The sequence below is a fragment of the Nannospalax galili genome, unplaced genomic scaffold (genome assembly GCF_000622305.1).
Source record: "Nannospalax galili isolate Female #2095 unplaced genomic scaffold, S.galili_v1.0 scaffold591, whole genome shotgun sequence".
Lineage (NCBI taxonomy): Eukaryota > Metazoa > Chordata > Mammalia > Rodentia > Spalacidae > Nannospalax > Nannospalax galili.
The window spans coordinates 3,992,102-4,008,178 of NW_008330926.1; the positions used below are offsets into that span (position 1 = coordinate 3,992,102).

At 48.5% G+C, this 16,077-nt stretch overlaps 1 protein-coding gene across 1 annotated transcript in view; it reads left to right on the top strand.

Annotated features, from left to right (window-relative positions):
• Ube2q1 (ubiquitin conjugating enzyme E2 Q1) overlaps positions 1–9,106 on the top strand; it is a 9,584-nt gene extending 478 nt beyond the window's left edge. Inside the window, exons 2-14 of the mRNA XM_008855893.1 lie at positions 1–178; positions 2,239–2,343; positions 3,066–3,170; positions 3,760–3,810; positions 6,165–6,305; positions 6,510–6,594; positions 6,854–6,914; positions 7,098–7,188; positions 7,273–7,331; positions 7,432–7,480; positions 7,694–7,789; positions 8,114–8,180; positions 8,619–9,106. Coding sequence (XP_008854115.1) covers positions 1–178; positions 2,239–2,343; positions 3,066–3,170; positions 3,760–3,810; positions 6,165–6,305; positions 6,510–6,594; positions 6,854–6,914; positions 7,098–7,188; positions 7,273–7,331; positions 7,432–7,480; positions 7,694–7,789; positions 8,114–8,180; positions 8,619–8,650 — 1,120 coding nt within the window. The 3' untranslated portion in view covers positions 8,651–9,106. The remainder of the gene's footprint in view (positions 179–2,238; positions 2,344–3,065; positions 3,171–3,759; positions 3,811–6,164; positions 6,306–6,509; positions 6,595–6,853; positions 6,915–7,097; positions 7,189–7,272; positions 7,332–7,431; positions 7,481–7,693; positions 7,790–8,113; positions 8,181–8,618) is intronic.
• Positions 9,107–16,077: the final 6,971 nt, after the last annotated feature.

Below are 16,077 nucleotides of genomic sequence, written 5' to 3' on the forward strand. Positions count from 1 at the left end.
CATCTTCCACCGGGGCCACGAGCGCTTCCGCATTGCCAGCGCCTGCCTGGACGAGCTGAGCTGCGAGTTCCTGCTGGCCGGGGCCGGCGGGGCCGGGGCCGGGGCCGCGCCCGGTCCGCATCTGCCCCCTCGGGGGTCGGTGCCTGGGGATCCCGTCCGCATCCACTGCAACATCACGGTGAGGACCCTCTCGCGTGCCCGCACTGGGGGCCCCTTGTCAGGGCTCGGAATCACACCGCACAGCCTTTGCTCTCGAAGGACCAGTGAGGCCGAAGCCCCTCTCGAAGCTTAGCGCCTTTTCTAAGGGTACACTTGTTTCTTCAGCTTGGGCTTGTGCCGTGTACTCACAACCTCTGCTGTTGACCCCGGGTAGCGAGGGACACCTGGACATGTGGCCCCGCGATCGCCCCCTCCTATGAACCCACCCACATCCCAAGGTTCATGGTTTTGTTTCCTTTTTGGCTACTCCACAACTTTACTGTGCCACCCAGGAATGCCCCTTTCCCCTCCCCACCCCCAACTCTTAAGATTCCAGGCCTCTGCTGAAGGACCTAGCCAGGAGCTCAGCACGTTGTCAGTGGTGACCCTTCGCCGCAGGTTGCACTTAGATGTTACCACCTGTGGGATCCCTGCCCAGGCATCCCACATGCAGCCCCTCTTTGCTCTCCGAATGTCACCAAATGATAGTTTGCAGTTCACTGACTCCACTTCTTACACTGGTATAACCTCTAACTCTCCTCTTTTTGCCTCAGCTGACAACAAATCTGTCCCTCCCCTCCCCATCCCTGTGGTTATGTCCACTTGCCCTAGGTTGTTGCCTTTCCTCGTAGTGAAGGTAATATGTTTTTCGCTGTAGCAGTTCCATTGCTCCCTAGTAGGCATCATTCTATCCTAACTGTATCAGACTAGGAGACACCTTACTTGTAACCTGCCTTATTTTGTCCTGATAGCCCTTGAGATTGGTGACTATAATTTTGTAACATATGGTACTGTGTTGATAATCCCCACGGTAATGGTCTTCTCCCTCCTGGAGCAGTAGCTAGGGAGCTAGTGGATGGTATCTTTATCCATATTGTTAATGGGAGTAGCCTGGGGAAAGACAGACTTGTGAATTCTGTGGTACTTACCTGCCTCAATTCAATTTTCATGGTGTTTTCTACCCCTTTCTGCAATCAAACCAGGTCAGCTAAACCTCAGCTTGGGTGGACGATGCTCCATCAAAATTCATGTGTCCCATTATTCCTCCACTCGCAAAGTTGCCAGGGAAAGCTACCAAGAGTGGCCTTCAAGTGAAAGTTTAGGCATTCTTGATCACTTTTTCCCTCCAGCATTGATGAGAACTGTGGCAGTGCTAAGACCCCACATGGGTAAGGCTGCCTTGGCATGTGCTGAAACCTCAATGAATAAATTTTATTCTTGAATTAAACTGATTATTTCCGGGTAGGTTGGCCTCATCCAGCTGCTTCCCTTCAGTTGTCAGGTGCCATCTACTGTCTTTGTCTTTGGCAGAAAGTTAGTTTGGGGGGACCTCAGCTGCAGTGCCCATGCTTCTTATAAAGAAATTCCTAGCTGGCCCCCTTGGCTTGAGCAGAGAAGGGTCTGGCCAGGCTGCTTTGGCACAGTGGCTCAGGAATGCTGGGAATGCCAGTAGTGTAGGCTTTTCTCCCAGCCTGCCATGTGAAGCCCTACAGCCCATGGCTGGACTGAGAAGGTGGCAGGTTCCCAAGGGAGAAGTAAGGAGAATTGGAATTACAAGAGCACTTTTGGGAGTAGGGTGGAGATTCTTTCAGATGCCCTTTAACTCTGAGCTTTGGAGACACCACTTTAGTTCCTTTAGTCATTTTAGTCCCTCCTCCCCTGGTGGCTACAGTCTGCCCTTTTCTCATTGGTGTGATTGTTACAGGAGATGATCTTCCCACTCCTGATTCTAGAATTTGGGAAGCAGGAACATTGAAGGACTCTGGCCTGGGTGTGGGGAGAACTTGAATGTGACACTTAAGCAGATTCAGATCCTTCACTGTTGTTACCTTTCCCTTGTTTCCCTTCACTCTGGAAGAAAGTAAGTTTCCAGATTGCTTCTTGGGAAAGGTCTGTCCAGGGACTGTTTTTCTAGGGAAGCTGAGCTGGCTTTGTTGGGTATAGTGGTAGGGACTGGAAGTCTTCTGGGAAGAGGGCAGGCCAGGCAGACTGGCCTTTCCCAGAGTTGCTCATTGTGATTCCTCTGTTCTTTCCTCTCAGGAATCATACCCTGCTGTGCCCCCCATCTGGTCAGTGGAGTCTGATGACCCAAACTTGGCTGCTGTCTTGGAGAGGCTGGTGGACATAAAGAAAGGGAATACTTTGGTGAGGGGGCATGGGGTAGGCGGGCATGTATTCCTGGTGAGGCCTCAGTCACAAAAGCACCCTGTGAGAAGGAATGGAATCTGGAAAGTAGGTAGCACCCCAGGCCCAGTATCTTAGGGCAGACTTCTTAGGGTTGCTTACTGAAGCCTGAAGCACATTGTTTCTTTAAAAAAATTATTATTTTTGGCCAGGTGTGGTGGCGCATGCCTTTGATCTCAGCACTCGGGAGGCAGAGGCAGGCAGATCTCTGTGAGTTCAAGGCCAGCCTGGTCTACATAGTGAATACAGGACAGCTGGGGCTACAGGTAGACCCTGTCTCAAAAATCTCAGAAAAAAAAAAAGACCGAAAAAAAATTTTTTATTATTTTTATTTTATGTGTATGCGTGTATTGCTGCATGTACTTAAGAGCACCATGTGCAAGCAATGCCCTGCAGAGGCCAGAAGAGGGAGTCAGAGCCCTGGAACTGGAGTTACAGACAGTTAGCTGCCATGTGGGTGCTGGGACTGAACCCGGGTCCTCTGGAAGAATAGCAAGTGTTCTTAACTGCTGGGCCATCTTTCCAGCCCCAAGAGGCAGATTCTTATAGCAGCCACCAGGGTTGATGATCCATCCAGTTTAGAGAACCGGGCACCATTTTGGGATCGGAGCAGAAAGCTCATCCATATAGCTGTCCAGATTACAGTGGAGGAATATTTGATGTTTCTGTGGTCCCCACCCCAGCTCTTGCAGCATCTGAAGAGGATCATCTCTGACCTGTGTAAACTCTACAACCTCCCTCAGCATCCTGATGTGGAGATGCTGGATCAGCCCTTACCAGCAGAGCAGGTGAGCAACTGAGGGACTTTACTTGATGATTGAGATGGATCTGCAGTAGCTCTTCCCCACACCCACTGCTTCCAAACATACATGTGACTCTCAGCCTTTCTTTTCCAGATGGGAATCTAGCTAAATGGGGCACCATTAGCTGCTTCTGTCCTATCAAAACCCACTTTGCAGGGCAGCATCCCTCAAGCTGAGAGGGAGGAAGGAATTTTTACCATTATCTTAGTAATAGTGGTTAGTAGCTATTAGAGACCTAGGGTCTTTTTGTTTAGAATCAGGGATGCAATGTCAGTCTAGAGAAAATTGAGTAAAAGGGGTTCTTTAGAAACTTAAGCTGGAATCTGGAGTAGATGACAGGAACAACCATTTTTCTTTATTCTTTGGCATGTGGTAGGAGGAGAATAATGGCCTAGTAGCAAAGTCATCCGTCCCTTGGGCTCTTGCTTCCACTCAGATCTGACTGGTGGAGAGACTGGCAGCTTTATGGGCAGTGCACAGCTTCCAGACCTGCAGGCCCAGGGAGGTCAGTCAGGCTGCGTACTAGCAAGCCACTGGGACTCTGATCTTCATCTTCCCCCCTCCCCCACCACAGTGCACACAGGAAGAAGTGTCTTCAGAAGATGAAGATGAGGAGATGCCTGAGGTAGGCTTGCCACCTGAGATGGCATTCGCAGGAAGTACTTGCCATCGGCATGGATCCCTCGCTATAAACAGCTACAGTCTAGAACTGGGGAGAGAAGAGTATCAGTGAATAAAGACTTACTGGCCTGAAGGAACAGCCACTGGAGTAAAGGAGATAGCCACTATGTCTGGCCATCTGAAGGCAGTTAGGCGCACATCTATTGAAAAGTAAATACTGGACGGGTTTAATCTCAGATGACTTAGGAGTCTCACAGACCTGAGTTTGCATCCTGGTTGTCTTAGCTGGGGAATTTACTTAATCTCATTAAACTGCAGTTTTTCCCTGATAGAGTTCAGTTTTCCCTATAAAATGGGATCATTATATACTTTATACGTATATACGTTACATATAAAATGGATAGATTGTATACAACTGTACTGTATATTGAAGATTAAATGAGGTATTACACATAAAATGCTTCATATAGTACACAATAAGTAAGTGTATAATGTACCCAATACCTTGTTCTTTTTTGAAACAGGGTCTCACTATGTAGTCCTGTCTGGCCAGGAACTCACTATGTAGACCAGGCTGGCCTCAGACTCAACAGTAATCCATCTACCTCCGCTTCCCAAGTGCTGAGATAGACGTGCCACCACACCCAACCATAGATGCTTTTGCAGAATATAACGTAATGGTTAAGAAATTGAGCTTCAAGGCCAGATAGAACTTAAAGTCTTATTTCTACTAAATGTCCTTTGAGCATGAAAATTAATTTCACTAGACCTCAGCTTTGTCTGCAAAATGAGGATAAGGATAATATAGGAGTAAAGTGAAATAGTGTCTATAGGTCCTAGTACATTACCTGACATGAATAAACATTGGCAGCTGTTGGGTACTAATGTAATAATCAGAAGGTTGGTTGTCCTGTCAGAGTGATGGTATCTGATCATGTTTCCTAGCATTGGATTCAGGTTCCAGATTCTATAACTGTACTGATCATAAGACCTACAGAGTGTGATGCATGAAACTTACTCCACCCTGATAGGGTTCAACCTTCTGCACCACACCCCTAGCACCTGGCTGTGGGGCTGAACCCTGGATCCAATCTCTCCTCCTTTGCCGGGTCAACTGACTGCTTAGAGCAGGCTGAATAAGGAACTAAGAAGGAGGTCTACCATCTTCCACCTTGGACCATCTCATTTCCATGTTGGCAGTTGGTACTTCTGGGTACCTAATACAGGTCCTGCTCTTGTAGGGAAAGGAGGACAATTACCCAGTTTTCTACAAAAAATTTTTTGACTTATTTCATGTATTTGAATGTTTTGCCTACATGTATGTAAAGGCACCCATGTTGTGCAATGCCTCAGAGGTCAGAAGAGCTGTCAGATCCCATGGAACTGGAGTTACAGATGGTTGTTAGCTGCTATGTGGCTGCTGGGAACTGAACCCAGGAACCCTGGTCCTCTGCAAGAGCAGCCAGTGCTCTTACCTGCTGAGCCGTCTTTCCAGCCCCCTTTTTTTTGTTTGGTAAAGTGTTTTTGTGTGTGTGTGTGTGCGTGCGCACGCACGTGTCAGAGGACTACTTGAGTTCTTTCCACCTTATGGGTTTCAGGGATCAAACAGAAGTAACCATGCTTGGCAGCAAGCACTTTTACCTGAGAAACCATCTCGCTGCCCCCAGTTTTCCCTTTAGACCTCAAGCCCTAAGGAATCCTAGGTACAGAAGGTTAACCTGAAAGCACAAACTTTCAGTCATACCAGACTGAAGTATTCTTTAGGAATTGGGAAGTTTCTGCTACCAAGGGAATTTTAAGGACATTTAGAGCGGAGTTGTCCTAGGGAACTGAAAACCAAGTCCTTTTCTTCTGACTCTGCTACTGTGGTTTGAGAATTAAGAGGAAAAAATTGCCTGGGTTGGCCAGTGTGGTACAGGCCTGTAATTCCAGAATTCAGGATGCTGTGGCAGGAGTATCCCTGCAAATTAAGGCCACATAGAAAAACCCTCTCTCAAAAAAATCAAAAGCCAGGTATGGTGATACACAGTTTTTACCATAACACTTGGGAAGTGGAGGCAGGAGGATCAGGATTTGTCCTTGCTACATAGCAAATTTAAGACTGGTCTGGGCCATATAAGATGCCGTTAAAAATAAAATAAAATAAAAACTTGAATAAGAGAAAAAACTTGCCTTGGCCTTTAGACTGTGGAGGGAATGGGGTTGGGCACTCTTCCAGAACTGGGAAGTATGCTGATAAGACTCTTAGTGGACTGCTGCTCCTGAGCTTGGGCTCCAGGATAAATAGAACTGAGAAGGTAATAGTCTGTCCACTGTCTTTGTTGGTGTCTTTCCTCTGAACTCCCACACCTGCCTCAGGATACAGAAGACCTAGATCACTATGAAATGAAAGAGGAAGAGCCAGCTGAGGGCAAGAAATCTGAAGATGATGGCATCGGAAAAGAAAACTTGGCCATCCTAGAGAAAATTAAAAAGAACCAGAGGCAAGATTACTTAAATGTACGTGCCTTGTAGAAAGAAGCAGGGTGAAGGGTTGGTGGGTACTGTCTGGGAAGTGGCAGGCCACTGCATATCAGTATGGGGAGCTGTCTGCTTTTTTGGGTGTGTCTGAGTCTCCTGTTCCTGGAGAGACTGCCTTGAAGTCCAGTATATGTCCTTCCGGCCACCAGATAAAGAAATAATTCTGTTTTCTCTCCTTTACAGGGTGCAGTGTCTGGCTCGGTGCAGGCCACTGACCGACTGATGAAGGAGCTCAGGGATATATACCGATCACAGAGTTTCAAAGGTGGTGAGTTTGCCCAGAGAAGAGCCTGCACAAGAGTTCCTCAAAAACGATAAAATATGATGGCGACAAGGAGCCTCAAGAATTTCTGGGTTACACAAGTGCTTTTCAGACTAGGTTTGGAGCTCCTCAAGGCATGGATTGCTGCATATAAATCTGGGATAAACCCAGAGCCTTTCTGCTTTTTTTTTCATGAAGGAGAAGGGGTCTGCACAGGGGACCATGTCACACGCAGACCATCTTTTAACCCCTTCTCTCCTTCCAGGAAACTATGCAGTCGAACTCGTGAATGACAGTCTATATGATTGGAATGTCAAACTCCTCAAGTGAGTGGCAACTCTGGAATGCGAAAGGAGGTTGAGGGGGCTAAGTGTGACTGGTGGGATTTCAGGGGTGGTGCTATCCAGTGTGTTGATTGCAGGGTTCCAGGAGCAGGTGTGGGCAATGGGGCCCTTAAGCGGCTCCTCAGTCAGGACCAGGAGTCTGAGCTCAGAGTCATTGCTTTGTAGAGTTGACCAGGACAGCGCTTTGCACAATGATCTCCAGATCCTCAAGGAGAAGGAAGGAGCCGACTTCATTTTACTTAACTTCTCCTTTAAAGTAAGAGTCTGTTCTTACTCGTCATTCCTGGCTGAGTCTTCCCTGTCTGCCTTGAGTCCTGACTGCTCTTTGCCTCTCTCTCAGGATAACTTCCCCTTTGATCCACCATTCGTCAGAGTTGTGTCTCCAGTCCTCTCTGGAGGGTGAGTGCCTAGGCAAAGAGGAGAGGCCACTTCTGAGGCAGCAGGTGAGGAAGGGGCTGGACCTCTGGCCAGGCACAGCTGACTAACCCTTCTTCTGCAGGTATGTTCTGGGAGGAGGTGCCATCTGCATGGAACTTCTCACCAAGCAGGTGAGCCTGTTTCACACCTCGGCCAGCTGGCCTGGGTAGACCTAGGCTGAGCTTTAACCAGTTAGGGTAGGGGTAACAAACCATAGGCTTTCATTGCACCAGGCATAGCCTGTACCCAACAACCTAGGCAGGCAGGTAGTAGTTGTACTGGGAGTGAAGGGGTCTCAAGAAGCTGTGTCCTGACTTTGCTGCTTTGTCCCTGCCGTGCCCCAGGGCTGGAGCAGTGCCTACTCCATAGAGTCAGTGATCATGCAGATCAGCGCCACACTGGTGAAGGGGAAGGCACGGGTGCAGTTTGGAGCCAACAAAGTAAGAGGCCTGGGGCTGTGGGGGAGCCGGCAGGCCAAAGATGCCTTTGAGGGACAGAGTAGATAAGGCCCCTGGAGGAGAGGGCCTGGGTGGTCACAGTGGGAAGAAGAGGAGGGCCTTGGCCTAAGGGCCATCACTAGATGTTGGGGATAGCCCAGGTCTGGAAAGGGAAGGCTGCTGTGGCATTGTATAGCAAGGGACTCCTCAGGTGGTGGAGGTACTTGGTGTGTCACCACAGCTCAGTACTGGGAGCTGGGTCCCTGCAGAAGGTGAGGGGCAGGTCACATTTGGCCATGGCCTGATCTGGTGACTTCCTCTTCCCAGTCTCAATACAGTCTGACAAGAGCACAGCAGTCCTACAAGTCCTTGGTGCAGATCCACGAAAAAAACGGTGAGGCTGGAGCCAGAGAGCCAGACACGTGCCAGGCCCCAGATTTCTACTTCCAGCCAAACAGCAAGAAGCTTGTTTATTTTCTAAGCCTCTCTACCATTAACCCAGCATCTGCCCAGTTCTCAGGAGGTCTAGAGGTGGCTAATATCACTCTTCTCCCCAAGAAGCAGCAGCTGGTGGGGGTCACAGGTAGACTTGGTACTGTCCTCTTCCTACTGCCCTTTGCAAAGCTCATCCAATTCCTCTTACCTCTGGGTGGGCTCACTATTCTCCCTCCCTTATAGCCTTCAGGTAGGCAGCCTCAGCTTCCATATGTCCATGTCCCCACACTGGACATCCTTCCTGGGATACTCTTGCCTGGAATACTGAAGATGTCCTTAGGGATTGGGATAGAGTTCGCCTGGGCTTGCCCCTCACTGTGCTGCTGTTTCTTTGCAGGCTGGTACACACCCCCAAAGGAAGATGGCTAACCCTGGAGTATCATCCCCTTCCCTTCCACCTCCCCCAGGCACCACTGGACCAATTACCTTTGAATGCTGTATTTGGATCTCACGCTGCCTCTGTGGTTCCCTCCCTCATTTTTCCTGGACGTGATAGCTCTGCCTATTGCAGGACAATGATGGCTATTTTAAACGCTAAGGAAAAAACAAACACAGAACTGTTTCAAGTACTCAAGACTGACTACAGACCAACCACCTTGCTGGAACCCTTGCTAGCAGGCATTCTTATAAAGAAACTTTCGAGCCTCCTTATATTGCTGGAAACTCAGCTGTGCTCCAGACTAGAGCCTCCTTACCTATGCTATGGATTTTTAATTTATTTTCTCTTATTTCATGTACACTGCTTTTTTTGGTTACAGTGTATGATGGATGTGTATGAAAAAAAAATGTATCTTTGGGAAAACAATTACAGTTTGTTAATTTGAAGATGTTGGTCTTGACTCATCTTTATTTTTATTCCCATATCCCACCCCCATCCCTTGCCTGCTTGGGAGGTGGGGGAGGGGAGCCAGGCCCACTATGCTTAGTATTCTGCTCCTAGCCCGAGAGAAAGGCCAAGTACTTGCCTGATTCTCCCCTAGATTGCTCCTGAAGACCTTCAGAGCAACCAGCACCCATGCCCCTGGGAAGGCAGGGCCTGGGGTGATGAACTACAGTGCAAAAGTCCCAGATGATCTTGATTCTTCGGACTACTTTCTACTAGCCTGAGTTTTCAAATTTCTAAGAAAACATAAGGAGACTCAGTGGCTGTTTCATAAATTCGTTTTAAATGGAGTCTGGATGGGACCTTGGCTCTAGAGTGTGTGGCTTTCTCAGATCCCAGCAACATGCTGAGTAGTTAGTTACAGTTCCCTCGTTGGTTCCTAGCCTTCCCAGAAAGCACAGGATGGTCCTCTCTGCTCACCTCCCACCTCTTGCTTCATTGGGTTAGCTAAGAGAAGACATGTAGCTCTGAAGTAAGGCTTTGAGAACTTTGGGATCTTTCGATCCATTCTGGTGGTGGGTCCTACTGGGAATAGCTAGCTCTACAGAGTCATGTTATATAGTGGGTTCTCACCACGGTTTGGGGGACTGCAGGGGAGGGGAACAAGTGGGAAGAAGTCTGTACAGAGTTGGAACTGTCAGTGCTGTGTTGTGATGGACCTGCTGTTGTAATACTTAGGTCACGGCTTTGTGTCTAGCAGGTACTGCCTGCATTTCTGTCAGATGGAACTGAAGTGACAGGCCAGGAGCAGCCAAGTGAGAACTCAAATTTTAGGAAACCCAGATTGGGACAGTTGCCTGGGAATGTTCTATAATGCTTCTGAGATGTGGCATTTTCATTTGGTCATCTCCATTCCCCTTCCTTTTAAGGGATTTGAACATCTTGCTGCTTTAGGTGGATGGAGAGTTCACCAGTCCCACTCAATGCTGCTCTAATTCTGCCTACACCCACTTGGTTAGGGGTGCTAATACATGGTGAGGCTGAGGTAAAGGGGATACAAGGGAAAATTCATTCCATAGAGCCGAAATCTATCTCATAGCCTGTGTGGCTTCCTTCTGAACTTACCACCAGCCCTGGCTGGAATGTAGACTGTGTATTTAGTAATGTGTACTGTGAGCTGTCCTCTGTATAATGTATTTTGTAATGTATTTTTCTCATCTACCAAAGGATGAAATAAAGTTATTTAAATAGTTTGGCTCTAATAAGCTTATTTAAAGAAATAATGGGTTCATATTCACTTGACATAAAGGGAAATGCTGGGAACTGCAACACCAACTCTATTCTCCATTTTTCTTGTCAAAGCTTTTATAACAAAATGTTAAGTTTAGTGTTCTTTTAACATTACAATGCATAAAAAACAAGGCCATATCATAAAGGGCAGATTCTCTAGCAGGAGAAAATGTACATGTCCCAGGTAGTGTTGAGTGGTTTGGCACCCACAGTCTAGAAGTGAGCACAGGAGGCTCCCAGCAGCTTCTGAGTCTCCCTGCAGCAGTTTAGAGGGCAGTGGACGGTGGCTGGGAAAAGGAATCAGACACCCCAAATGTGAAACATGCCAGCTTTTATTTGCCAAGGTGATGGCTCTACCTGATTGAGTGCTGTCTACCTGATTCTTCATGCACCAAAAAGCCTAGACAAGGGCTTTAACCATCCTCTGGGATACAAAGAACGGGGAAAAACATAGCTCAGGCTTTTCACCTAATGGAAGGGTCCTAGGTTTGGTTCAAATGTTTATGTCACCTTAGGGAACTGAAGGTACAGGATAAATGAGACTTCTGGAAAGGTTAGCTGAAGTCAAGACAAACTGGAAATCAGTTCCATGCCCAAGGAGGCCTCAGGAATGAAGGATACTTAGGGTAGGGCAGGCAGGTGAGGGGATGAGCTGGATGTACCCCCTTAAACTCTCCAAACTTCAGGATGTATGACTAGATGAGGAAAAAGGGAAAGTCAGTGGAATGGTAGTCTCCATCCAGTACCCCAGCTCCTTGGATGAGTTCAGTTTGTTTCATCTGAGATGCCAGGGAAACCCACAGAACCCTGGCAGAGACTGGGAAGACTCCAAGGCAGGGTTTGGAGCGTGAAAGACCTCTTAAGTTCAAAGCACTAGTGATTTTTCCCTCTGCCGATTGATGGACACACTGATGTGAACTCAAAATGTCTGCTAAACAAAACACAACAAAACTTAAGGGCACGTGGTAGGACAGAGGAGGGAAGTAAAAGGCGGCAGCCACAGGGAAAGGGCTCTGGCTACAGACCAGCTCCCTAACAAGTTTCTGCTAGCTCCTGCTAGCTCCCTGCACCAGGATGAATGAGGATGATAAAAGCTGAGCAGCAATGGGAGAGGGCAAGGGAGCTTAGAAAAAGAGGCAGCATTATCATTGTTGAAATAATTACAGTGATCTGGGGTTTATATTCTCTAATGGGAAGTTCTGCTGGGAACAGAAAAGGATATTCACTCAACTCAGTTTTGGCTGGAGGGGTAAAGATTTAAAACCAGAGAGGTTTTCAGCCTGGTAAGCGAGTACTCGCATGTTAGAAAGGCAAGGCAGGGAACCAATAAAAAAAATAAAAAAAAAAAGCCTTTCTCCAAGAGGTCTCCCCAACTCAATTCTGCCCTGCTGCTCCAGCCCCCAAACTCTGAGGCTGCTGGTATGAGACCAGCTCCAATTAGGGAAGGGCTAGGGTCCCTCCCCAGAATGCCCTTTACATACTTTGAAATGCCAGGAGGGACCTTATACTTTCCTGAGCCTTCCTTTCCTCATCTGCCATGGGGTTGCTTTCTCAAAGTCCACCCAAAAAGTGAGCACACAGCTGGGCTTGGCCCTCTGGCTCTCTGGGCAACAGTTCTTTGAATCAGGAGTCTCTCCAGCAGGCCACCTTCCAATATCTGTAACTAGAAGTTTACAGAGCTTCATCTGTTCCTTCCCAAGCTGGTAGCAGGGGCCCTTTTCATGCAATGACCTAAGATGTCCTCTGGGTGGCGCTCCCTGACCACTGGGCACAAGCCTGCCAGCCTTCCAGGGAGCCTGAGCCTTGCACTTCAAGGAGACACTTTTCCATGTGAGTTGGGGGATGGGGTGGTGGTGGTTATATCTACTTTCCCAATTCCCCAAAGCAATATTTCATCCTTTATCCCAGTCTTGAAAAGGGGCAGGGCAAAGAAGGGGCTTCTTTCTTTCCAGGATATGGAAACTGAGATCCCAGTCAGCATCTGAATCAAAACAAACAGCTTGTCAGAAAATCCAAGTTCAGTGCTCTAACTTCTACACTGGTTTTCAAACCCTTTTTCTTCTACAGCAGATTCCTTTTCCAAAGAAATTGTAAACAAAGCTCAAAGCCCATGAAATAGCCGTCATCTGAGGGGCACTGGTGGAAGCAAAGGCAGGATCCCCCCCCCCACCTCAGGAACTTAGTCTTTGGGTGACAGCTGATGTCCCTTAGGGACCCTGAGGCTCCAGAACCAGATGTGAATGCCATGACTCAAGAGGGAGCTCTGCCAGCACAGCTGCTACTAAGTTGAGGAGAGGAAAAAAGCAGAGACTGAAGGGAACCAACCATGCCAGTCCCTCAGAGGTTCCAGAAGTAGTCACTGGATCCTCAGGAGAGGGTAGAAGACAACTTGCTTTTCTCCAGCACGAACAGCTGAGACAGTGGGATGGTTCAGAAGTCATTGTTGTTTAGGTTGCACAAGGTCCTCACAGGGATGGTGACTAATTGCCCAAAGTCAATGAACATGACCACAGCCCAGCAGTCCATCCTGTCTAGCACCCAGCACCTGCCCAGCAGGAAGGAGGGAGAAAGGCAGATTGTGCTACTTCATTCTGTATACAAGAGTCTTCAGGAAGAGGCTAAAACTCTGAGGAACAGTGATTCTGCTTGGCTCTTCTGGCTCCCCGGGCCCCAAAGTAACCCCAAGAAGGAACAACCATACTGGAGGGAACAGCAGGGCAGAAGCCCTAGGGTCCAGAGAAGAAGCAAGGAAGGGAAGGGGCTGCCCCCTACCAGCCCTCCGTCTTCTTCATGCTGTGGGGTGACAGTGTAGTTGCCCAGGTGGTACTCTGCCAGGCGGGGCCTTGTGCTACCCGATAGAGTCACCTAGGAAGGGCTACCAGTCTTCTGCCTCAGCCAAGGTTCTGAATAGCACCTGTGTGCTCTAGTACAGCATCTGCAACTGGGACAAATGCAGCTGGCCTCACCACCAGCCTGCATGGCACATCTGTCTCCGCGGATGCCCTTTGTTATGGCAGCCTGCTAATCTTCTCCAAGAGAACCAAAAGCTCCCCAAGTAAGAAGACAAGACTGAAAGCAGGGATCAGACTACAGCAGTTCCAGATCCCCACCACTGGCTCCTACCGCCATGCTCATTCCTGGAAGAAGGCACTGAAGCCCAAGAGGACCACCAACCTATTTGTACCACAGGGATGTGATGGTCCAGAAAAATGAGGTCTGAGGGGTGACAATGGTCACCAGCAGCCCCATTCCCCATGGATGCTGTGGATGAATGCCAACCAGCTCAGATCTCAACACTTCTCACAGCAGCAGCACCAGGAAGGATCCTCTAGGGGAGGAGCAGGGGAACAAGGGGGTAAGTGACAGAGCAAAGGAAGTGAGTGGTTACGGAACCTTAGGCAGAGGGCTGTGCCACCTCTCTAGGAGTGGGGGCAAGACAAGGCCCCAAGCAACACTGCGTGACAGACAAAAGGAAGCCCTGGGCCAGGGAACTGGTCCTGGAGAGCCCCAGAAGGGGAAGAGCAGAGGAAACAGACATGTCACAAAAGTCCTTTAGGGAAGGAGTCGTGCTGGGTGGATTCTGAGACTGTGCAGTGAGTCTGACCTGAATGATTCAGGTATGGACTGCCAGCAATGCAGGATGTGGCCACAGTCCAAAAGCAGTTCCTCCCTGAGTCCCTACGCTCTCCAAACCTTCTGCCATGCTAGTACCTAGTGCCACCTAGTTACATGTGGTTAGCAAGGCAAACCTGCTGCTTCAAAGATAAAACCAAATTACTGGTCCCAGGATGTTGGCCAGACATTATTCTGGTGTCCCTAACATTAGGAATGGTGCTCATGGTAAAAGTAAAGCAGATGTGCTGGGCATGATCTGGCCTCCAGGGAATGGGACTGTTATAAGGTTTCACTATAATCAGTACACACATGGGAACTGATTTTACAAAGCAGTGTGGCTCATCTGACCAAGTCTGATGTAGGGGTTCCTGAAACTTCATCCCTTGCCCAACACTATCCCTGGCCCACACTCTGGGGGCAGAATAAAACCTGTCATCACTATTCCCTTGGGCAACCCTTCCTCCCTCGCTCAACTCATTTCCACAGGAACTTCAAAGTCTGCCCTCTGTTTTATCTTATGGGAGCAAGTGGGAGCCTGAGGAGTGAGCGGTGTGCATGCTAGAAAGAGATGGTAACACTACTGGAGGGAGGATTACAGCCTTCCTTCATCAGTCAGCCCTCCAAGGTAGCCTAGGATGTGCTAAGGAAAGACATCTTTCTACTTCCCAGCCTCTACATCCTCATCTGGGTTAGGAAAGTGCCCTAGAGGAAGAAAAAGTGGAAAGGGACATTTCCCATACTCTGGGTCAGAGTAGGGCGGGCTACAGAGGAGGCAATGGCCCTGAACAAGAGAGATAAAGCAGGTATGTGGATGGCAACTCAGGATCACACTGGCAGTCTGGGCCCCCTGCTGTCAGACTTCTCTAATGCCTGGGGAGAAAGAGGAGGCACCCGAGGGGAGTGTCCCCATAAGAATTTAACATTTACAGCCTGAACCTTCAACATTTTCCCTCTCATATGCTGGTCATCCAGGTCTGCTATGTGCCAACCACAAAATGACAAAGACAAAGATCCAGACCCTATTCCAGGGCTCCCACTTAGTCACTCTACAAGGTTTTATAAAATGCCTGCCTTCCTGAGGCTCCAATTCTGGTATTAAAAACCTAGAGAGGAATGAGGTCCAGTGACAATGAAGAAACAGATGGCAGGGAGGGACAAAGGCTGCCAGGGGTGGGTGCTGTCTCAGGGACTCCTGAGGAGGGGACAACTGAGCAGAGGCCTCAAGGACATGAGAAAGCAAATCCCATACTTGGGAGATATGCCAGCAGCAGATTCAGAGGCTCTGAGGTGGGGTATTCTAGGCACATTAGCCAACAGCACTGGGCCTGGGAGGGCAAGACAGTGATCTGATACCAGTCTACCTGAGACAGGTCCTTCTGCTTCCACTCTGGTTCTAGAGGGTTCCTTTAAAACTTAAATCTAGGGCAGTGGGTGAATAAAGGCTGGTACATTCACACAACAGAATACCACTGAGTGATGGAAGAACTGCTGATGGTATGACCACACGGCTGATTCTGGTGGCATGCTGCTAAGTAAAAAAGAGACAGATCCAGAGCCCATGTAGCTAGATTCCACTGGAAGGAAACTCACTCCAGAAAAATAAACTCCAGAAAAATAAAGCTCGTGTGAAGTGATGGCCAGGATCCCAGCGCCTGCCTGCTCTATGAAGAGGGGTTACGGGCTGACCAAGAACAAGTACACGGGCCATACTTTTTTTAGATGTACATTTCTGAAAAAGACTTTGTTCTACCTTCATTAAGACCACCCAATTCAAGCCAGGCATGGTGGTGTACACTTTAAATCCCAGCACTGGGGAGACAGAGTTTGAGGCCAGCTTGGTCTGCATGGGAAGTTCCAGGTCAGCCAGGGCTATGAAGTGAAATCCTGTCTCAAAAAACCAAGCAAAAAACCCAACACCACCCAATTCCATATTCTCAGATGTAGATTCTCTTTCTGAAGTTTTCTTGAACATATGTATGTCACCTTGGAATTCATGATCATCCTGCCTCAGTCTCTCAAGTGCTAGATTTCAGGTGCACACCATCACCCTGCCTTAACAATCATGTGT